The following is a 22,155-nucleotide window of genomic DNA, read 5'->3' as shown; positions in this document are numbered from 1 at the left end:
TTAAATGCCTGGCGAAAGAAGCATTTTTCAATGTAAAACTTTTCAGTCAGCTCATCAGGTTTGTAGAGCCATTGGATTCATTAGAATCATAGAACTGTGGATTTGGAACGAACCCCCAAGGAACACTTAGTCTGCAATGCAGAAATCGCAACAAAAACCATCCCTGCATTATTTTTATTTATTTCCTAGACTGCTTTATGATTTTAAGCAAAATAATCTCTTGGTGGTTTGCAAGCTACATTCAAACATCCAGTAAAATATTCCAAAATAAAACATCACAGAAAAAGATAAAATATACATTCAAAACTAAGAAGAAAATATAATCTTAAGTTAAAGGTTTCAAAATACAGTGGTACCTCGAGTTACAGACGCTTCAGGTTACAGACTCCGCTAACCCAGAAATAGAACCTCAGGTTAAGAACTTTGCTTCAGGATGAGAACAGAAAAAATGCTCTAGTGGAGCAGCGGCAGCAGGAGGGCCCATTAGCTAAAGTGGTGCTTAAGGTTAAGAACAGACCTCCGGAACGAATTAAGTACTTAACCCGAGGTACCATTGTAGGACATAACACACAAAGGTCAAGTACAGAATGCACATTTAACACAGCAAAATTAACAAAAAAAAGCAAACATTTCAAAGTAAAGCTGTTCTAAAGGGGGTCAAATGTAGAATATGTATTTAGAAGCATAATTAGCAGGAGAATATTGTCTTAGACATTGGAACATAACTGCTGTTGTTGCTTCAGCTGCCAATTACAATTATTATTACATTTATTTATATCTTGCCTTTTTCCCAGACTGGGACTCAAGAGAAAATGGCACAGTTAAAATACAGAAAACTAAAAACACCTAAAAGATAATAAAAAGTAATTCAACTCAGAAGGGGTGCAGCTTCCCCCACCACCACAACCTTCAGCTCTAGAAGAACATCTTTGGACTTTGGCCAGGCAGACAGATCTTCCACCAGTGGCTACCTGCACTCTAGGATGGCACATCTGTTGATTGCATTTGTATCCCAGCATTTTCCTCCCAAGAATCCTTTGTTCTCTTCCTCCTCACTGAGAGCCAGGGTGGTGTAACGGTTAAAGAGTGTTGGACTATGACCTTGAAGAGACCAGGGTTCGAATCCCCACTCAGCCATAAAGCTCACCAGGTGACCTTCGGGATCAGTCACTGACTCTGCCTAATCTACTAGACAGGGTTGTTGTGTGGAGTTCAAGTCCTTGCTCAGCCAAGAGGGGTCTGTCAATGCATCTCAATCTAACCTTCCTTACAGCATGTAATCCAGCTTGAGCTTGAAAGAAAAGGTGAGATATGCATGTGATAAATAAATCCCCACAATAGCAACAACCCTGTGAGATAAGATTATGCTGAGAGGCAGTGATTGGCCCTCAAGGACCCCAGGGAGCTTAGATCGTTTAGATGAGAGCCTGGGGGCCCATTGTATGTTCCTGAGGTCGGGAGGGGGTCGGGACTGGCCCAGACCATCCCATTGGGCCACCCACAGTTTTGTTGCCCAAGGGCTACCAGTTTCCTCAGAGAGGAAACAATGGTCTGCTCAATCTGGGTGGGCTGAGGGATGCCAAAGGCCTAAAGATCATGAGAAGAGCCTAGCTTGATCATGCCAATGGCCCATCCGAATCCAGCATCCTGTTCTCAAAGGGACCAAATGCCCCTAAGAGACTAGGAAGCTAGACAGACTGCCCCTGGACATGGATGTTCCTTAGGAGTGTAAGAAGAGCCTGATGGATCAAGCCACTGGCCTACTGAGTCCAGCATCCTTTCCTCACAGTGGCCAACTAGATGCTGAAATGGGAAACCCGCAAGCAAGCCCTGAGAGCAAGAGCACACACACACCACCCGCAGTTTCCAGAAACTGGTATTCAGAAGCATGAATACCTTCAACTGTGGAGGCAGAACATAGCCATCATGGCTAAAAGGCATCAATAACTGTCTCTTCCTCCATGAATGTGTCCAATCCTGTTTTAAAGCCGTCCAAGTTGGTGGCTCTTACTACCTCCTGTGGGAAAGATTTCCATAGATTTGCTAAGAAGTGCTTTATTTTACCTGCCTTGGATCTTCCTACAGTTAGCTCCTCCCAGGGAGTAAGTGTACATTTCTTTACTTGCCTCAAAACAGAATAAAACCAGGTGGTGGCATGACTTGGGCCAAGGTCTGACTGGGTGGCCACCTGGCCTCCTTCCTCTCTGCTGCTGCTGCTGCTACGTTGGGTCCAGTGGTGGGCAAAGATGGGATGCCAAAGCTAGGAAGGACCGCCTCCTCCCTCCGCCTTGAAGTCCTTTCTAAACAGGGCTCCATTGGACTTCCCTGAGCATTGTTCCCTTTCCCCCTTCTTTATTGGAGCACCCAGGATTCTGCTTCTCTTTGCTATGCAGGAAACACCCTCTGAGAACCTGCACTACAACTTCCTCTCTAGCTCCTATCTAGAAGCTACATAAACAGTGCTATAAATAGAGGCAGCCAGCAGCCTTTCCCTGGAGTTGCGGGAGTAGAGGAAAGGTTTGGGATCCCCCACTCTCAGCATGCCAACAATAGAACTGCAAACTCAGGGATGTTTGCAGAAGGCTATTGCTGATGGATGATGCATAAAGAGATGTAAGGAACCCACAAGAGGCATTTTTAGTCCAATCCCCTGTAATGCAGGAGTTGCAAATAAGGAGAGGGAGGAGATTGTCCCAATGTGCATCACTTTACACTTACCTGCCTCAATTCAGATTTGCCTTTTCCCTCCTCTTCTTTTATCCCCTCTTACCAGAAACCTTCTCTACCTCACAGCTCATTACATCTTACCCAGGTATTTTATGGCTGAAATGTACCATCCTTGGCTACTTTGAAATTATGGCCATGAGCATATTTGATATTCTGTAAATGTTTTCAGAAGCATGAAGTATTTTTAATTTAATTTAAAAAAATTAATTTTGCTGCTTGCAAAGATGTAAAGTTGGTTGTGTAATAAACAGCAACTGCTCACTCCAGAGGGGAAAGCAGAGGCAGAAATCCTACAGGCCATTTACAAGGGCAGGATGAATATTTAAAGATTATAAAATTGTAGAGTCGGCTTCCTTGCTTGGAGATGGAGCAGGCTCCACTTTGTTTCTTAGAGAGCTCAGACAGAGTAGCATGCAGGTCTTAGCCCTTTTCAGGAACCAGCGCACACTGGCACAAAGGAGGCCCACAGTGCACACCAAAAATGCTGTTACAGCCAGATAGACCTTGTACGCATTGCGAGGGCAAAGCTGCCCAGCCTGTTCACCACTGATTTGAGTTGTGAAGCTTTCCTCCCCGTTGCGGTAATAACACAGCGTCTCACCCAAGTCCAGCACGGAAGTGCCCAGGATTTGCAGCCACTTTCGCTCGCAGCAGCTGAAGGGGTTTCCAGCCACAGACAAAGCCCGGAGGCTCCTTCTTAGCTGCTTTGCTGCGGCTTCTTCTATGCTCTCCAGCTGGTTTCCTTGGATGTCCAGCTTCTCCAGCGGGGAGCAAAGCAAGCTGGGAGGGATGGCACTCAGGTCATTCCCTGACATGTCCAGGATGCTCAGGGACACCAGGCAAGGGAAATTCAGGCTGGCGGTCTTCATTTGGTTCCCTCTCAAAGAGAGCTCCTGCAAAGATGCTTCCAGACCCTCCAAAGCATAACTGGGCAGGACCAGGCCCTGGTTCTCTGACAGATCCAGGGAAGCCAAGGGCGTTCGGTGGAACAGGCATCCATGCACCAGCCCGAGGTTGTTCCCGCGTAAGCTGAGGTGCCTGAGCTGTGGAAGGCAGTGGAAGGCAGTACAGTCCTCTGTTTTGGCATGGATGCACTCTCCCTTGGAGGAGTTCCTTGCTCGACAGAGCTGGATGCGGTTGAGGCCAAGGTCCATCACCTCCAGGTCAGGAAGCAGGTCGAAAAAATGTGGCGGCAAGTGGCTGATGGAGTTCCCTTGGAGGTCCAGCATCCGTACAGACAGTGAGGTTTGTTTTTGCCATGCCCTGTCGGCAATGGGACCTGGTGAACTGTGATTCGTGGGCAGCTCCACGGCAATGTCACTGAGGCAATTCCTCGCCAGGCTTAGAGTCCGAAGGGAAGTCAAACCACGAAGAAGCGCAACTGGGAATGATCCCAGGCGGTTGCTGCTGAGATTCAGGTCCATCAGTTTTGCAAAGCTCTGAGAGACATTCTGAGGCGTGACGTTCTGGCTCTTGTTAGCCCCTGTGGTGATGGCGTTGTGGGAGAGGTTGAGGTACCGAAGCCGGTTCCTCCTGGGGAGCAGCGGGAGGGCATTCAGCCGGTTGTGGCTCAGGTCCAAGGCATGGAGGCGGCAAGGGGCCTCTTCTCCTGCCCCGTCAAAGGACTCCAGTGCATTGTAGCTAAGGTTCAGGACTCGCAGCTGGGCTAGGCCGAAGCCTGTGATGCAGTGGAGGGAATTCATGGACAAGTCGAGGACCTCCAGGGCCCTGAGCTGGGACAAGGCCCCTTCTTCGATCTCAACAAGGGAGTTGCGCCTCAAGTGCAGTTCCCTCAGCCTGGGCACCCCCTGGAAGATGCCATTTGCCAGACAGGTCAAGTGGTTCTCCGACAGGTCTAGCCACTCCAGAGCTGGGAGGTGGTGGAGGTATGAGGCCACCATCTGGTTGTCTAAGCCATTGGCTGAGACATCAAGGGCTGCCAGGCTCACCAATGACAGGAAGGCGTTTCCATTGGAGAAATGGTCTTGGTGGAGTTGGTTCCCGGCCAGAATCAGGGAGCGAAGATGGGCAAGGTGCCCCAGGGCTCCCCCGGACAGTGAGCGCAGGTGGTTGTATGACAGGTCCAGCTGCTCCAGCTGTTCCAAAGCAGATGTGTCATGGTCTGTCAGGTTTGAGATGGCATTGTGGGAGAGGTCAATCCGCTTGATTTCATAGCTGAGTCCTTGTGGAAACGTGGTCAAGCCTCTGCCTCTGCAAGAGACAGAAATCCAGGTCTGGAGAGAGGAGGAGTAAGAAGAAGGAAGTCAGACAAACATGAGAACATAAGAATAGCCCTGCTGGATCAGGCCAGTGATCCATCTAGTCCAGCATCCTGTTTTCACAGTGGTCAAATACCTCTGGACCTGAAAGTTCCAGAAGAGCATCAGAAGAGTCTGCTGAATCAGGCCAACGGTCCAACTAGTGCACCATCCTGTAGTTACAAGGACCAATCAGATGTCCCAAAGGCAAACCAGTAAGCAGAACCCAAGCACAAGAGCTCTCTCATTCATTCATTCATTCATTTCATTTTTATGCCCCTTTTCCACCCCCCAAAAAATCAAACTCAAAGTGACTTATAACAAAGCTAATAGGAAAGTGCTTCAAAATCAAACAGTGCAAAGAGCATTTTCATAATAACATAGAAAAACCACACAATAACAAATATAATAACACATAAAAAGCAACATTTCAGTCTTCTCCCTTCCTCTGGTTTCTAGCAACTGATGTTCAGAAGCACTGATGCCTCTGATTGTAGAAGCAGAGCATAGCCATCAGGGCTAGTAGCCAATGTTATAAGAATTCTAAGGTCTCGAATATAGAATAAATGTTCATAAATGCACAAGGTAAACACACATACATAAGTATATAAACCACATGTCTGAAATAGTACAGGAGAGCAATCCTTGAAGCCATTTGGACTCTCCCAAAGGGACCTCAAATATTTCTCTGTAGTAGGAGGATGGGGAAAACCTTCCAATTGTCTTTTCACTTGCAAATCCCATTAACAAAACTGTCTGGAATCTATGGGGCTTACCCCCTTCCTGCAAATCCAGTCTGGCAAGTTTCTGTTAAGCTGAGCAAACTGTCAATAGGTGTAAACTAGTAAATAAGAGAATTAGGAACTAATCTATTTACCATTTCAAAGGAATGGCCCTGCTACGAGGACAACGTAATTCCCACTGCAGATAAATATTTGAGGTCCCTTTGGGAGAGTCAAAATGGCTTCTTTTAATCAAATTCATAGTTTTATTACAAAAAAACATAAAAACGCAAACTCTGAGACCCTTAACACAATTTATAAATTTATTAAACACAATGGGTGGAGGAAGATTAGTTTCTAAATTGTATTCCATATTGCTTAATTTAACTTACAGATCTATGGAACCCCGTAAAAAGATACGGGAGCTGGATATCGGCACAAAAATTATTCCCTGAGGATTGGAATAAAATTTGGGAACTGCCAAAAATCTGTTTCCAGCTTTCTTAGGGAAAGCTCAATGAAATTGATTCACAGATGGCATCATACCCCTTTGTAAATGTAAAAAATAATAATGTGTTTTTTTGTTTTAAATTATTCTTTATTGAGATTCATTATTTATACAGTTAATCCATACATTTTTCAAAATATGTTTTCTTCCATATCAGCTAATTGTCAGACGGGTTGCAATAAACTCAGTACATATTGATGGCAAAATCTAATTTGGTACAATATTTTTGGGATTTAATTTTGACAGAGGTGAAAGCTCACCCTTGAGAAGGCTGTGTGTCCAATAGGTTAGAGCAAGCCTAGGGAACCCGTGACTACAAATCCCATCAGTTTTGACCATTGGCCATGCTGGCTGGAGTCCAAGGACATCTGGAGGGCCATAGATGTCCCCAGCCCTCTTGAAAGATTCTAATATACCGTATACAGACCCAACCTCTGTATAAAAAAACTCCAATGAGTGGTTGGACTGGATGACTGTCCCCTTCCAACTCTACAATTCTGTGATTCTAGGTGCCTTACCTTCCAGCAGGGCAGAAGTTTGGGGGTCTCCTTTTGGCGAGGCCATGCTCTCAGAAAAACAGGCAGCAGCACCCAAAACAGGAGGTGTACCTGGAGGAAGCCCATTGCAGCTTCTAAAAGCCACCCTGCAGTGCCTCTTCCACTGTCCCAAAGGAGGGAGGTTTGGTGTACAAATAGACCTGGGTGTCTGCAGGAAGATGATAAGGGCTGTGCATTTCTCAGGACCACAGAAGCCACAGACTAGGCACTGGGAGGCTTAATGGGGAGTGGGGGAAGAGTCCAGAAGGGAAAGCAAAACCAAGGAGGAACCTCAGAGGACCTGGGAGAGCCTCTTAGCCCCAAAGGGAAATCGGCTATTTGAGGGAAGGGAGCCCAAGGGATTTCTCAGGTAATCCCCCAGCTGGAAAACCCACTGGCTTCCAGGGGGGATTTTGCATCACTGGTAGAGCACCTAGAAGCACACAGAGGGATGGGAGTTCCTACCGATCCCAAAATCCAGCTTTTCTTTACATGTTGAGGCTCAGATGATTCCCTCAGGGCTGAATGTCCATCTGTGAAAATCATAGGATTTTAGGGTTGGAAGGAAGCTCTGAGGGCACCTAGCACAACCCCCTGCAATGCTGGAACCACAGCTAAACCATCCCTGACTGATGACCCACCAACCTCTGTATACTTCATCCTTCCTTTAACTTAATGGACCAGATCCTGACTGTTTTCAGGCTGGGGAGCAGAACCAGAGCCCATTTTGATGCATTTCAATGGCTATTTGTTTTAAAAGGTCCCTGGAATGCGTAAATATTCAGTGTAGTCTTACAACTTTCCAATCGTTGCATACTGAGGGCACAGTGGAAGAACCAGGGAAGGTGATAAACGTCCTGTGCGAGTGTCTAGAGTGGTGGTGGTGGCAGTCAACAGACTGAATCCTGACAATACAGAAGTACTTTGTCTGGGGACAGGGGGCATGTGGGGGGCATATTCCTTGGTTCTGAATGGCGTAACTGTGCCCCTGAAGGACCAGGTGTGATACCTGGGGGTCATTTTGGACTCACAGCTGTCCATGGAGGCGCTGGCCAATTCTGTGTTCAGGGCAGCTGTTTACCAGCTGCATCTGGTACGCAGGCTGAGACCCTACCTGCCCACAGACTGTCTCACCAGAGTGGCGCATGCTCTAGTTATCTCCCTCTTGGACTACTGCAATGCGCTCTACGTGGGGCTACCTTTGAAGGTGACGTAAACTACAACTGATCCAAAATGCAGCTGAGAGACTGGGAGTGGCTGCTGGGACCATGTAACATTGGTCCAAAGGATCTTCACTGGCTCTCAGTACATTTCCGAGCACAGTTCAAAGTGTTGGTGCTGACCTTTAAAGCCTTAAACGGCCTCGACCCAGTATACCTGAAGAAGCATCTCCACCTCAGCTTGGACACTGAGGTCCTCCTCTGAGGGTCTTCTGCTGGTTCCCTCACTGCGAGAAGTGAAGTTACAGGGAACCAGGCAGAGGGCCTTCTAGGTAGTCGCAATCCATACACACTGCCCAGGCTTGCTCCCTGGAGAGCAGTTTGACTTCACCCCTGGAGGTGCACTCCATTGTCTCTCCAGACAGATGGACACCAACAACCTTAGGCTCCTTGAAAGAAAAAAAAAGGATGGAGTATAAATGCAAATACAAATACAAATACATAATCTCTACATTTCTAGGATCTTCACTTTCCAAGAGGGTGCCCCCACCCCGTTTCACTCCCCTCCCAGGTCACTTCAATCCACACCCCGCCTGGGCTGCGTTCCATTCCTTCTTACACTTTTCCCGGGAGCGCCACGCTCGCGGGAGGAAGCGGAGACGCACCCCATCTAGTGGGCCAAGGAAGAACTGCAGTAGCGTCGCCAAAGTGGCCCGACGGCAAAAGTTGCCTACGGCAAGGCTGGCGACCCTCCCAGTCGCCACCTGGGCCTGGTGACCGCCCATTGCGTCGGGGAGCAGCCCTTTTAAGAGGCCTCTGCGCCCTTCCCCGGCCTTTCTTTCCGCCAGCCATGCGCTGCTCCTGGATGGGGCTTGCCCTGCTGCTTCCCAGCCTTGGCCTCTGCGCCGCCATCCAGTGGTTGTGAGTCCCGTTGGGGTGGGTGGGTAGGTGGGTTGGGGTGAGGGGGGTCCTGGCAGGGGTGCATCTTCTCTGTCCCCAAGCCCAGCGGGGGACGAAGGACTGCCTCACCAGCCACTCTGCAGGGTTCAGGGAAGCCCCGACGACGACGCCAGCTCCCGGGGATTTCCCTCCACACCAGCCCGCCTTGCAAACATAGCCCAGGACCCAATGGGTCATCCAGTCCAAACCCTCTACCCCGCCCATCGCATGCCCGCAATGCGAGAATCACAGCTGAAATCGCCCTGGCAGATGGCCGTCCAACCTCTGCTTCAAAACCTCCAAGGAAGGGGAGAGGCCGCTGCACTCCGAGGCCATAGAAGCGCAGAATTGCAGAGATGGAAGGGAGTAGCTCAATCCAGCACAAGGCAGCAACCAGAGCTAAAGAACCCCTGGCAGATGGCACAGCCCCTCCAATGCCAGCCAGCCTTGCAGGATCAACACAAAGCCTCTCTGATGCCTCCTTTATGCCCCCCACCTAGGTTTCTAAAGGCGGCAGCGCCATCTGCAAAGAGCTTCCCTCGCCATCCTACCCCCAGGGACTGGGGAGGTTCCCTGACGCCACCCACAGATGGGTAGAGTGACCACTTGTGGGTCCGTTGCGGGCAGTGGAAACCAGGTGTCTTCTACAGGTGTCATGACAGCTCTCATTCTTTTTCTCTCCCACCCCCGCTTCAGGAGCCTGGCAGCCAATGGGACGCAAGTGGCCTGGGATAACCCCCAGGACTGCCGCCTACTAGCATCGGACGCCCTCGCCCGGCTATGCCGGAGGCACCTGGAGGCGATGCCCAGCCTGGTGGAAGCAGCACGCCAGACCAAGGCTGTCTGCCAACAGACCTTTGCCAGCTCCCGGTGGAACTGCTCGTCCGTCGAGGGGGCGCCTCACTTGGCCCCAGACCTACAGAGGGGTAATGATCAACCTTTGTTCCATCTTCATCCCTTCGTCCCTTTCTCTGAGGAAAGCCCCCATGGCTGGATCCAGCCTCCTTTGCCCAGGTGGGAACATGGGCCACTTAGACAGTTCCCCCTCCCCAGTTAGAATCATAGAATTGGTTGGAAGGGACCCCAGGGGTCATCTAATTCAACCCCCTTCAAGGTTCCATAAGAGCCCTACTGGATCAGGTCAAGGGCCACCTAGTCCCACATTCTGTTCTCATACTGACTGACCTGATGCCCATTATAGGAAGCCTACAACCTGAGCACAAGCGAAACTCTTCCCCTCCAGAAACAGGGGTTCAGAACCATTTCTGTGGTATCAGAACATAGCCATTGTGGCTAGCTGCCTTGATAGCCCTCTTCTCCCTGAATTTGACCAATCCTCTTTTAGAGCCATCCAGTTTAGTGGTCATTATTGCTTCCTGCTGCGGGTGGCGCTGTGGGTTAAACCACAGAGCCTAGACTTGCCGATCAGAAGGTCGGTGGTTCGAATCCCCACGACGGGGTGAGCTCCCGTTGCTCGGTCCCAGCTCCTGCCAACCTAGCAGTTTGAAAGCACGTCAAAGTGCAAGTACATAAATAGGTACCGCTCTGGCGGGAAGGTAAACGGCGTTTCCGTGCGCTGCTCTGGTTTGCCAGAAGCGGCTTGGTCATGCTGGCCACATGACCCGGAAGCTGTACGCCGGCTCCCTTGGCCAATAAAGCGAGATGAGGGCCACAACCCCAGAGTCGGTCATGACTGGACCTCATGGTCAGGGGTCCCCTTTACCTTTACCTTACTGCTTCCTGCAGGAGTGAGTTCCATAGTTTTAACTAATATGTCCTTCCTTTTATCTGTCCTCAGTCATGCACCACTTCAGCTTCATTGGAGGTCCACAAGTTTGAGAGAGGGAGGAAAACATTCCTTTGTCCACTTCCTCCATGTCATGCCTAATTTTTAAAACTTCTACTACATCTCCTCTTTGGTAGCCTTTGCTGCCTCCTAGCAATTTAATTAAGATAATAAATAATACTTGCCTCTTTCCACTTTCTCCATGCTGTGCATTGCTTTATAAAACAAATTTCATTGACTCTTTTTCTTGCAGGCACCAGGGAGTCCGCCTTTGTTTACGCCCTGGCATCTTCCGCCGCCAGCCACTCCATTGCCCGGGCCTGCGCTTCTGGGCAGGTCCCTTTCTGCTTCTGTGGCTCCACTCCTTCTGAGGCACCCCACCCCAGCTTTCAGTGGGGTGGCTGTGGGGACAATCTTCCCTTCGGACTCCAGCTGGGCTCTGCCTTTGTTGACGGCCCCATGAAGTTCAGCAAGGCGGGGACGCAGATCTCCAGGGTCCTAAACCTCCATAACAATGCAGTGGGCCGGCAGGTGAGTTGGGTCATTCCTGCACTGCAGGGGATTGGGCTAGATGACCCCCAGGTCCCTGATTTTATTATCTGGTACTGGAGAATCCAGGTGAGAGAATTGTGGGTGCAGGAGGTTCAATTCTCCCCACTCGGGTGCCTGACAGTCCTTCTCTTTATCTTTCCTCCTCCTCCCCTCCCAGGTCCTGTCAGATTCCCTAGAGACTACGTGCAAGTGCCATGGGGTGTCTGGATCTTGCACTGTCAAGACCTGCTGGAAAGGCTTGCGGGATTTAGCCACTATTGGCTCAGAGCTCAAATCCAAGTACCTGGAGGCCACGCAGGTGATGCCTTGGCTTGTGGGCAGCAGAAGGCAGCTGGCACCCAGAGGAGGCAGACTCCGGCCCCTGAAAGCAGATGAACTGGCCTACCTTGTACATTCCCCCACTTATTGTCTGAAGAACCCCAAGCTGGGCTCCTTGGGGACTCAGGATAGGTGAGTAAATCCTTGCATGATACATACAGAAGCCTTGATTCCCGAACCCAGAACCTCTGTCATCCCACTGCCAGCACAGGGGGTTGGATTAGTTGGAGATCCCTTTCATCTCTACGATTCTTTGATTTTGCTTTGTTTTTGTTGGGCTGTCGGCCAAATCTGACAGGGCTTTTCTCATGTTCTTATGGAACCAATGGGCCCAGAGGCAGTCTGCCTAGATTCCTAGGCTCTTAGGGGTGTTTGGCTACTGTGAAAAGAGAATGTTGGGCGGGATTAGTCCCTTTTGGCCTGATCCGGCAGCCAGGCTCTCTTCTCAGATTCTTATGTTCTCTCACCCCCCAATAGGCCTTGCAACAAGACTTCAGCGGGCAGTGGCGGGTGCCGCCTCCTCTGCTGCGGCCGGGGCTACAACACATATGCAGAGAGGGTGGAGGAGAAGTGCCGCTGCAGGTACCATTGGTGCTGCTACGTGACCTGCAAGAAGTGCCAGCAGGTGGTTGAAAAACACGTCTGCAAGTGACCAGAGGCTGGGCCCCCGAGTTAAGCTATACCCCTTTCCACCGAGAGGGTTGATATACAGAGAGAGAAACAGATATATTTATGTATATAATTTTATATATAATTATATATATATTAAAAATAGTAATTTAATTTTAATTTTTTTTCAAATTTCTTTTAGATTTAAAATCACAGTTACCGTAGCTTTTTATAAACGGCAGTATTTCATTTACTTTTTTCAGCAATAGCATCTAATTTTATTTCTTTTCATAATTTTTTTAAAATTCATTTTCATTTTTCAACTGTTTAACATGGTGGCATTGAGATATACCTTATTACAGCATATGACACGTGACAATTACATAAAAATAAAAGTAGAACTACAACCAACACTCAGATAAATGTTTCTGATTATATTATCAAAGTTGTGTCAAAGTATATATACCAAAATTATTACAGTTGTTACAGAAATAATATCTAATTTTAAGAATGCTGTGGCTCATCACTCTTTTAAGTAATGAAGTATCAGCATTTATCAAACAATGAGATTCTGATAAGGTTCAAAACAAACCAATTGACTTTAGGTCAAGCTTGTGACCCCCAATATAACAGCTTTGATGCTCCAAAAATATTTTCACTATGTGTTCATCTTGTCTTGTGAGCTCATAATATTAACAATACTAGCTTGACTAATCTTCTGTCCATTTAAGCCCGTTTCAAAATCTTTATTTGCTCTTCTGGAGTAATGCAGAGAACTCCAGATGAACAAATATCTAGCCATTTATTACCATTTTAAACAACCCAAAATGCAGGAGCAAGCAAAGCAAACAATAAATAATAATTTATCTTTTTTTAAAATGGCCTTTATTACCACTGTTAACAGCCCTCTGCGTTGCAGGGGGTTGGACTAGATGGCCCTTGGAGTCCCTTCCCACCCTACAATGCGATGAATTTTCAGAGGCTTTTCAACAGAGGTCGGCTGTCAGTCAGTCAGAGATTCCTTTTGCTGCCATTTCCGCATTTCAGGGGGAGAGTTGGACTAGGTGACCATTGGGGTTCCTTCCAACTCTACAATTCTCTGAATTTGGGCAGTCAAGAGGAGGTTCTTGATCAGATCTGACTCATTTATCATCTGCAAGCTTCTTACAAACAATTAGCCGAAGCAGACTGGGTTTGCCAAGGCTAAAATCTCACCAGACTGACCTTCTCTCTTGTCAATCAGCTTACTGGTTTAGGAGATGTCGCTGGTGCGATTTGTCAAATGTATATTTCAATCAGAAAACTGATTTTTAAAAAACGGCTTACGAGTTTTTCCACATCTTTCAGAATTCCAGAACTGTAGAGTTGGAAGGGACCCCCAAGGGTCATCAAGTCCAACTCCCTTGGCTTAGATGAAGGTGCATCCTCATCAACTGGCAGAGGGCACAGCTGGCACCTGGAAAAAATGCATCATTTTCAAGAAAGAATGCATTTTAACTTCTGCTGTTTTCTCCAAGTTTGATATGTTAAGTTTTGGGCAGTTTTAATACATTTTTCTTAAAAACAACAACAACAACTTTTTAAGGGATATAAAATTGGCTCGATTTGTTTTAGATTTGGGGGTATATTAAAGCCTAAATACCATGTGGGCAAATAGACATCAAATTCCCACTTGGCCATGGAGCCTACTGGGTGACCTTTGGCCAATTGCTGCCTCTCAATATGTCCTACATCACAGGGTTGCTGTGAGGGTTAATTGAGATTATGGTGGGGATGCAGATGCAGCCAAGAACACCAGCAACTTAATATTTTCATTTCTATCTTTCTAAACTCCTAAAATCCAATAAAATATAAAAATAATAAAAAATGATTAATACCAATAACAGCAGCAACAATGAATAATAAAAATGAACAACAGCACTGTGAACAAGCACAGTGATTAATACCGTAATAATGTCCATCATTATTGTTATAGAAAAATTAATGAGATATCACTTTTAACAGTAAAACCTGAGCTGAAAAAGAACGGAGGGCAATACAGGAGCCATGCTTAACCCCAAGCCAACCTCAAGACTCCTCCCCTCACATAGAAGGAAATTCTTCCTGAGCCTCCCCTCTGTGAAACTGGTTTAACAAGTATTGATAACTGTCCAAGCAGACTTGTCAAAGGAGCAGATATCTATCTGCATGAATGAAACAGGTCATTGATAACAGATTCTGGAGTCAAGGTATTCCCCATTTCAAAAGAATCTCTTAGACAGACCACGAAGGGCAATTATCAGGTATTGTTGGTCATCTTGATTGGCAGACTTGCAAATATGTTGGAGAAACATGAACCCTGAGCATGATCGGATTTACATGGACAACCCGTTTTGCGATGCATCTGTGGCGTTTTTGGAGTGGTCTTTCTGTGACAGAGGAAGGTACCACCCAAGGGTTTAAAAATTGTAACATGCTTTTGTTCTGGATTCCCTCACCTTCTTGCAAGGGCTGGGGGGTGTGTGTCTCTGTTGCAACAGGTCAGTAAAGATCAAACGCTGGCCTTGCTTTCTTTTGTTGTCTCATTGTGTTATCATTTCCTTGATGGGGGAGCAGTAAAAGCGTAACCCCAATTTCCCCCATAACATCGTCATCAATAATGATAAGTAATGTAATGATGATGAACGGGAGCGGAACAAGTGCCAGGACCCCGCCCCCCAGCCCCCCTTTCTCTGGAACCCTCCTATCAGCTGACACAACAGCCCTGCAGGGTAGTCCCTACCCTCTCCCACCCCGCCATTGGCCCCTCCGCTTGCTGAGGGGAAGGCGGGGCCTGCAAAGCGAGGAGGCGGCGCCGCTCCGGGGGGCGGGGAAATAGCCCCAAACCAAGATGGCGCCGGCTGTCACTTCTGCTGCCCTCTTTCAGCATGGCGCCGCCGTCTTCAGCGGTACGGTGTCGCTGCTTCCGCCCGAACCCTCTCTTCCTCCTTCCGCCGGTGGAACCCGTGGGTGTCACGGCGCCCACTCTGCAGGCCCTCGTTAAAGATGGCGGCACCTCCTTCAGCCGCAAGACGGTACCACTTCCGTCCGCTCCTTTCCCTCCACATCCGCCTCTCCCATGATGGCGGCGAGCACAACTACGGAGGAGCCGCTTCGGCTGTCGGAGCTGCTGGAGTCCGGCTGGCGACTGCTGGAGGAGGTGGAGGATGGCAGCGCCGCGGAACCTTCGTCGGGGGCGCCCGCTGTGCAGCGGAAGGTGCAGCGCGGGATCGGCCTCCTGGAACGCGCCGCCAGCGCCGTCGCCGAGCTCCAGCTCTTCAGGTGCCGTAGAGCATGTGCAGAGGGCGCCACATGTACACCCCATGGGGGGGGGGGGCTGTCCATGGCTCACAGTCTACCTCGGGATGGCAGCGCCTGCCCGATGACCTTTAGAAACCGGCAGTGCTGCAGTCCAATCTTCAGCTTGTGGCTCCAGAGGCACTCTGCATCTGCCCAGAGGCACCTTCAGCTCCTCGCCGCCACAAGCTTTTGCTTGGGCTGGATCTCACCCCTTCACAATAGAAGAGGGAGGTGCCCACCCCCACCATGCATTCTCTGCTCAGATCCTGACATTTCATAGGCAGTTTTTCCCAATTTATGGAATAAAAGCTGTTTGATTTGGTTCTTCTATTGCTTTTCCCTGTTTTTAAAATAGTTCAGCAAATAGTGCATGAGATTCTTAGCATTGGGCAAAAGACTCCTATGTTGCCCTGGGTTGGACAAGTTGACCCTCATGGTCCCTTCCAACTCTACAGTTATATAATTCTAAGAGCGTGGTTGCTGGATCAGGCCAATCGCCCATCTAGTTCTGCATCTTGTTCTCACAGTGGCCCACAGGGGCAAAACTAGGATTTATTTTGCCCAGGTCAAAGACCCAGTTTGGCACCCCCACACGCATTTGTGTACACACACACAGAGGCTGGGAGCCTCAATGGCCGCCCAGTGTAGGCTTCACTGAGGGCTACCTAAGCCATTGTGACTATTAGCCATTCATAGCCCTCTCCTCTTCCATGAACCTGTCCTCTTGTAAAGCCATCTGTGTTCCGCTGTGGTAGGGAACTCCACGAATTAGCTATGTGCTGTGTGAAGAAGGACTTTGAAAAAATTGTCTATGCATTCTAGTGTTATGAGAGAAGTGAAGTTACAGGGAACCAGACAGAGGGCCTTCTCGGTAGTGGCGCCCACCCTGTGGAACACCCTCCTTTCAGATGTGAAGGAAATAAGCAGCTATCCTATCTTTAAAATACATCCGAAGGCAGCCCTGTTTAGGGAAGTTTTTTAATATTTAATGCTGTACTGTTTTTAACACTTGATTGGGAGCCTCCCAGAGTGGCTGGGGAAACTCAGCCAGATGGGTGGGGTATAAATAATAAATAATAATAATAATAATAATAATAATTATTATTATTATTATTATAGAGGGAGGGAAACTGGTGGTGGACTCCCCTCCATTGGAGGTTTTTTCTGCAGAGCTTGGCCAGATTCTCTAGCTCTAATTCCAGCATTGCAGCGGGGCTGGACTAGATGGCCCTTGGGGCATCTCTTCCAACTCTATGATTTTTACTCTGCTCTCTCCTTTCAGCCACAACGAAGAGCTGGAGGAGATCTCCTCAGCCGATCTGAAGTTCATGCTGGTCCCTGCTCTGTTGGCGGCCCTCGTCTTGAAGCAGGTCAACCCCAGCAAGCGCCTGGAGCATGTACAGAGGGCCCGTGCTGGCTTCATGGACTTCCTGAAGGTCTGCAAAGACTATGGGATTGGGCGCTTCCAACTCCCACGGGAGGTGGAGGTGGAGAGCGGGGATGAAAGTGAGTCCTCCGGTAGCAACATCAACTCCGTTCTGGGAACTGATCAGCAGACGGCTATCCTTGCCATGGCATCCAACAGGCAGGCGAAGATCGAAAGGTGAGTGGGGAGGCCTTCCTGGATAATGGGTGGCAAATGTCAGTTTCAAGTCATTTTGATTTTAAATATTTTCAGTTACTATGATACCTTTTTGGTAATATTTAAATTCTGGTATGTTTCAGAATAAACAATAATTAAATTAAGCCAGAAATAAAACAATAATTTCATTGGAAAAACCATTATTATAAAATAATACAGTGGGTTGAATACCTAAACTTAAGACAGCAGTTTAGAAAACAAGCTCAAAGAAGCTGTTTTGTAAAACAGGGAAAGCAAAGTGCTCAAATTTAAAATAGACAGGAACATAAATGTTTTTCAAAGCCTTATCCCTTGAATCCTGGAAGACACCTCAGGGATCATCCGGTCCAGCCCCCAGCAAAGCAGGAATCCTTGACAAATGCCTATCCAACCTATCTTTAGAGTTAGAAGGGACCCCTGAGAGGCATCTAGGCCAACCCCTCCATGTCCTTTCCCCAAACAGATATAAGCAGAAGAAGGAGCTCGAGAACCAGCTGGCCACCCTGAAGCCCTTCATCGACGGTGGCCAGGCAGAGGAGGAGCAGATCCGGGAGTTCTACTTGCTCCAGATCAAGAAGTGGATTAGCACAAGCCTGGAGGAAATTGAGAGCATTGATCAGGAAGTCGCTATCCTCATTCGGCGGGATGCCTTGAAGCAGGTAGGGTGGTGGGACATGGGGAGGGGACCGCCCTCTCTGCCTTTGTGGGGCCTGAAAGCACTTCAGGCTTTGCAGTGGGTTGGACTAGATGCCCCTTGGGATCTGTTCCTGCTCTTCAATTATATGGTTCTACAATGGGGAGATAGCATCTGAGTGGTCCCCTGTGGTTGTGGTGGTAGCGATGTGACCCCTTACATGTGAAAAACAGGGGAGCCCTCTATCAGAATGCCACTCCCCACCCCACAGAGGTGCTACAGAGGCCCTGGAGCAGCCTGGGCTCCCCAGATGTCCTTTGACCACACCCATGAAGACATAAGAAGAGCCCTGCTGGATCAGGCCAGGGGCCCATCTTGCCCAGCATCCCATCACAGCGGCCACCCAGATGTCTGCTACGGGAAGCCTGCAAGCAGGACACACACACAAGAGAAGAACAACCTGGATCAGGCCAATGGCCCATCTAGTCCAGCCTCCTCTTCTCACAGGGGCCAACTAGGTGCCCCAAAGGGAACCCATGCAAACAGACTCAGAGCACAAGAGTAGCATTGCAGCCTCTGAATGTGCAGGCAGGGCAGAGCCATTGTGGCTCTTAGCCATCGACAGCCCTCTCCTCCGTGAATTTCCCTAATCCTGTTCTAAAGATTGGTGGCCATCGCTGCCTCCTATGGAAGCGAGTTCCACAGTTTAACTTTGCGCTGAATACCAGTTGCTGGAAGCTGCAGGAGGGGAGAGTTCTGTAATGCTTGTGTCCTGCTTGCCGGCTTCCCTTTGGTACCTGGTTGGCTGGGTGAGATGGCCAGCTCCTCTTACAGGGCCCTGTGTACAGAACAGCCCCCTCTTCCAGATCCAGCCAGAGGCAGGGCAGGACAGATAGTTGAATGTTGCAGCTTTGGTAAATTGTATGTAGGAACATAGGAAGCTGCCTTATACTGAGTCAGACCCTTGCTCCATTCAACTCAGTACCACCAACACTGACTGGCAGCAGTGGCTTCCAGCCCTACCTGCAGATGGCGATGGGACTGAACCCAGGACCTTTTGCTTGCAAGGCAAATTCTCCACCACTGACCTATGGTCCTTCCCCACTTGGGAGAATCTGAGGTGACCTGTGGGCAGCAGAATCCGTCACCTGTCACTGGGTGGGTGTCATGGGGTGGGGCCCTTCAGTTGGCTGTGGAGGGTAGAATGTGTCTTTTGGATTGTGTGCTGAAATGTGTTTTTTATCTTCTCTAGGGTACAGGGACGCAGCCTCCACGCCCGCTTGGGCCTCCGTTGAAGCCCTTCATCCTGACCCGGGATACTGCCCAGGCAAAGTATGGGTGCTCTGCTCTTTTCAGGGGGGGCATTCGGGGGGGCTGGCTCCTTCCAGGTGTGTGATGCTGGTTACGATTCCTGCATCGCAGGGGGTTGGACTGGATGACACTTGGGGCCCCCTCCAGCTCTACGATTCTGCAGAGGTGGGGAACCTATGAGGATGGTCCGTTCTCAGAGACTGATGGACTCAATGGGTTTCCAGATGGCTGTGGGGGATTTTTCCAGCTAACCTCTAGGTTAGATTGATGCAATGCGTTCTACATAGGGCTGCCTCTGAAGACAGTTCAGAAACTTCAGCTGGTGCAGAACTTGGCGGCCAGGTTGCTCACCAGGGCAAGATGATTTGAGCATAATGCACCGATCCTGGCCTGATTGCACTGGCTGCCCATTAGCGTCCGGGCCCAATTCAAAGTGCTGGTTTTGACTTATAAAGCCTTAAATGCCTTGGGACCACAGTACTTCAAGGACCATCTCTCTCCATAGGAACCTACTTGCACCCTCCAGTCACCATTTGAGGCCCTTCTTTGTGTGCCTCATGTGGCAACATGAAAACAGGCCTTTTCTACAGTGGCTCCCTGTTTGTGGAAGTTCGCCTGGTGTCTTCATTATACACCTTTAAGTGCTAGGTGACATCCAATGCCCTTTTAAATGTGTTGTTGTGGTGGGGGATTGGTTTGCTTTTGTTATTGTTTTAATTATGTATTTTGTGTTTGTTTATATTGTAATTTTATGTATGTTTGTGTTGTGAACCACTCTGCACTCTACGGATGAAGGGCAATACAATAATACAATAATTTTAATAATAATAAACATAATAATAAACAACTGATTCTATGAATAATGGTGATGATGTTGGCAATAACAAAAACAACCACAATCTTCCTTCACTGAATATTTTTAAGTGAAACTTGGATGACTGCCTTTCATGTATTCTTGAACTGTGATTCATGCATTGACTCTCAGGGACACCTTCCAACTTTACAGTTCTGTGATTCTGTAAGTGACAAATATGTATCCAGGAGTACCCTGTAGCTCTACACTTGTTCCTTCAGAGTACCATCCTAGACCTGTCTCCCAAACATGGGAACCCCGCAGCCAAAGAGACTCCCATCTTGCTAGGACTAGAGCACAGCTCTGCTCCACCACTGTGCTGAATGGTTAAATGATAAAAATGTTCATTCCTTTCTTATAGGGTGTTTGGCGCTGGCTACCCAAGCCTGGCGACAATGACAGTGGATGACTGGTATGAGCAGCATCGAAAGCAAGGAGCCCTTCCTGATCAGGGCATATCACAAGCAGCCTCAGGTATTTATCTGGGTCAGGGGTGTTGGGGATGGATGCATCTTGTAATGGTGAGAGACTAGGGCCCGGGAGAGACAGGGTTCAAATCCCCACTTGGCTGTGAAGCTCCCTGGGTGTGACCGTGGGGACCAGTCACTGCCTCTCAGTATCACCTACCTCGCAGGGTTGTTGTGGGGATGAAATGCAGATGGAGAGAGAACTGTGTATGCCACCTTGAGATCCTGGAAGAACAGAGGTGGGACAGAATTGCGATAAATAAGTTGTGTCTATGAGCAGCATAGACTGGGAATCTCCCACTCTGAATAGCTTTGTTTTATTTGTTGATTGATTGATTGATTGATTGATTTGATTTGATTTGATAAAAATATAAGATAAAAGCACATATAAATAGTTACAACAGAAACAACAAAATAATGCCCCCCCTTCCCACAAACACATTTAAAAGGCTGAAGAACATTAATTAGCCAAAGCCCTGACTAATGTCTCCCCCACAATGCCTTCCAGCAGCAGCAGATAACAGTAGGCTGAGGATTTAGAATAGTAGAATTGGAAGGAACTCCATGGGGTCCTCTAGTCCAACCCCCTGCGATACAGGAAAGAATCCCTGCGCACCCACCCTCTGTTTAAAATCCTACAGTGTAAGAGAACTGTTGTGGTTGTTCATGGAATCACAGAACTGTTGGGTTGAAAAGAACCCAGAAGGGTAATATAGCTCAACACCCTGCAATACAGGAATCATAGTGCATTCAGAGTTTTCCTCCCTACTGTGCTCTCAGTCTGGCTTTTCCCTTTTTCGGTCCTGCAGCAGCTGCAGAAAAGCAGCAGGAAGAAGAGAAGAAAGCGGAGGAGAAGGATGACGATGAAGCTTTGCGCAAAGCCCGGGAGTGGGATGAGTGGAAGGAACTTCACCCCAGGGGCTACGGCAACCGCAAGAACATGGGCTGATCAAGTGCCTCCTCGAGAGGAGGAGCCTGTGACCCGAGTGCCCTCCACAAGAACCAGAGGATTGAGCCCCCCACCCTGCGGACCCCTCTCTCTCCAGAGGAGAAGGTTTTCAAAAAGAGAAGGGGTTTTTTTGTTGGGGGGGCTTGTGTCAGGTTCCCCTGGCCAGGAATCTGGAAGTAGTGAAAGCATCTTCCCCCAGATGGACGATCCTTATGGAGAAGTTGGTTATCCCTGTTTCCTAAAGGAGTCCTCAGCAAGCTGAGTGGATAAGCCTTATGGAGTTAACTCGTAGTTGCTGTAACTTATTCTTTCTGTATTTAAATAAAGTAACATGAAATGCCTTCCTCAGTTTATCACTTAAGCGGGGGGGGGGGGGGGTTCTTGAAGTGAATCAATCAAACAAACAAACAAACAAACAAACAAACAAACAAACAGATACAATAAAAATAAGAGAAAGGCAAAAGAGCAGAATGGTATATATAGGAGAGACTTAATTGCAGGAGGTTGGACTAGCTGGCTTTTGGGGATACCTACCAATTGACTCTGTAACCAGTTAAAGAGTGTTGAAGTTCACACAGTTCTCTTGCCTGGTTGCTGGAAGGAGGATTCAGATTAATTGTTCCCGATCTCCATGAGACCTTATTGAGCTTTGGGCATACAGCTGTTGTTTAGTCAGAAAGCTCCAGCCCTCTGGTGTTTGATAAGAACATGACAATATTAGAAGAACCTGCAGGATCAGGTGAGTTTAAGCTTAAGGAGCTGCTGGGTGAGATCCCATGGTCAGAAATACTCAAAGAGAAGTGAGTCCAAGATGGAGAGAAGTTTCCTAAAGGTGAAATATTGGCGGCCCAAAGGCAGACAATTCCAACAAGAAAGAAAAGTGGGAG

At 48.4% G+C, this 22,155-nt stretch overlaps 3 protein-coding genes across 4 annotated transcripts; 2 read left to right on the top strand and 1 right to left on the bottom strand.

The window, feature by feature from the left end:
- Nucleotides 1-1,240: 1,240 nt before the first annotated feature.
- Nucleotides 1,241-6,942, bottom strand: LOC308467984 (transforming growth factor beta activator LRRC33-like). The gene is made up of 2 exons (XM_080989831.1): nt 6,734-6,942; nt 1,241-4,961 (listed from the first exon to the last, which is right to left on the bottom strand). Exons 1-2 carry the CDS (start codon nt 6,836-6,838, stop codon nt 3,057-3,059), a joined length of 2,010 nt encoding a protein of 669 aa, XP_080845957.1. The 5' UTR covers nt 6,839-6,942; the 3' UTR covers nt 1,241-3,056.
- Nucleotides 6,943-8,462: 1,520 nt separating this feature from the next.
- On the top strand, nt 8,463-13,424 carry LOC308468694 (protein Wnt-11b-like). Its single transcript, XM_080991054.1, has 5 exons — nt 8,463-8,832; nt 9,547-9,776; nt 10,890-11,167; nt 11,346-11,638; nt 11,984-13,424. Exons 1-5 carry the CDS (start codon nt 8,762-8,764, stop codon nt 12,156-12,158), a joined length of 1,047 nt encoding a protein of 348 aa, XP_080847180.1. The 5' UTR covers nt 8,463-8,761; the 3' UTR covers nt 12,159-13,424.
- A 1,761-nt stretch (nt 13,425-15,185) lies between these two features.
- Nucleotides 15,186-21,609, top strand: IGBP1 (immunoglobulin binding protein 1). 2 transcript variants are annotated; one of them, XM_080990708.1, is made up of 6 exons: nt 15,186-15,415; nt 16,716-17,036; nt 17,518-17,713; nt 18,941-19,020; nt 20,214-20,326; nt 21,132-21,609. In XM_080990708.1, the coding sequence occupies exons 1-6, from the start codon at nt 15,213-15,215 to the stop codon at nt 21,266-21,268; spliced, it is 1,050 nt and encodes a 349-aa protein (XP_080846834.1). In that variant the 5' UTR covers nt 15,186-15,212; the 3' UTR covers nt 21,269-21,609. The 2 variants fall into 2 exon arrangements, with proteins under 2 accessions (XP_080846834.1, XP_080846833.1); XM_080990707.1 differs by having other exon boundaries at nt 15,187-15,415; nt 21,129-21,609.
- Nucleotides 21,610-22,155: the final 546 nt, after the last annotated feature.

Source organism: Podarcis pityusensis (assembly GCF_964106645.2).
Source record: "Podarcis pityusensis genome assembly, chromosome: Z".
NCBI lineage: Eukaryota > Metazoa > Chordata > Lepidosauria > Squamata > Lacertidae > Podarcis > Podarcis pityusensis.
This window is presented reverse-complemented; position numbering and strand designations above follow the sequence as displayed.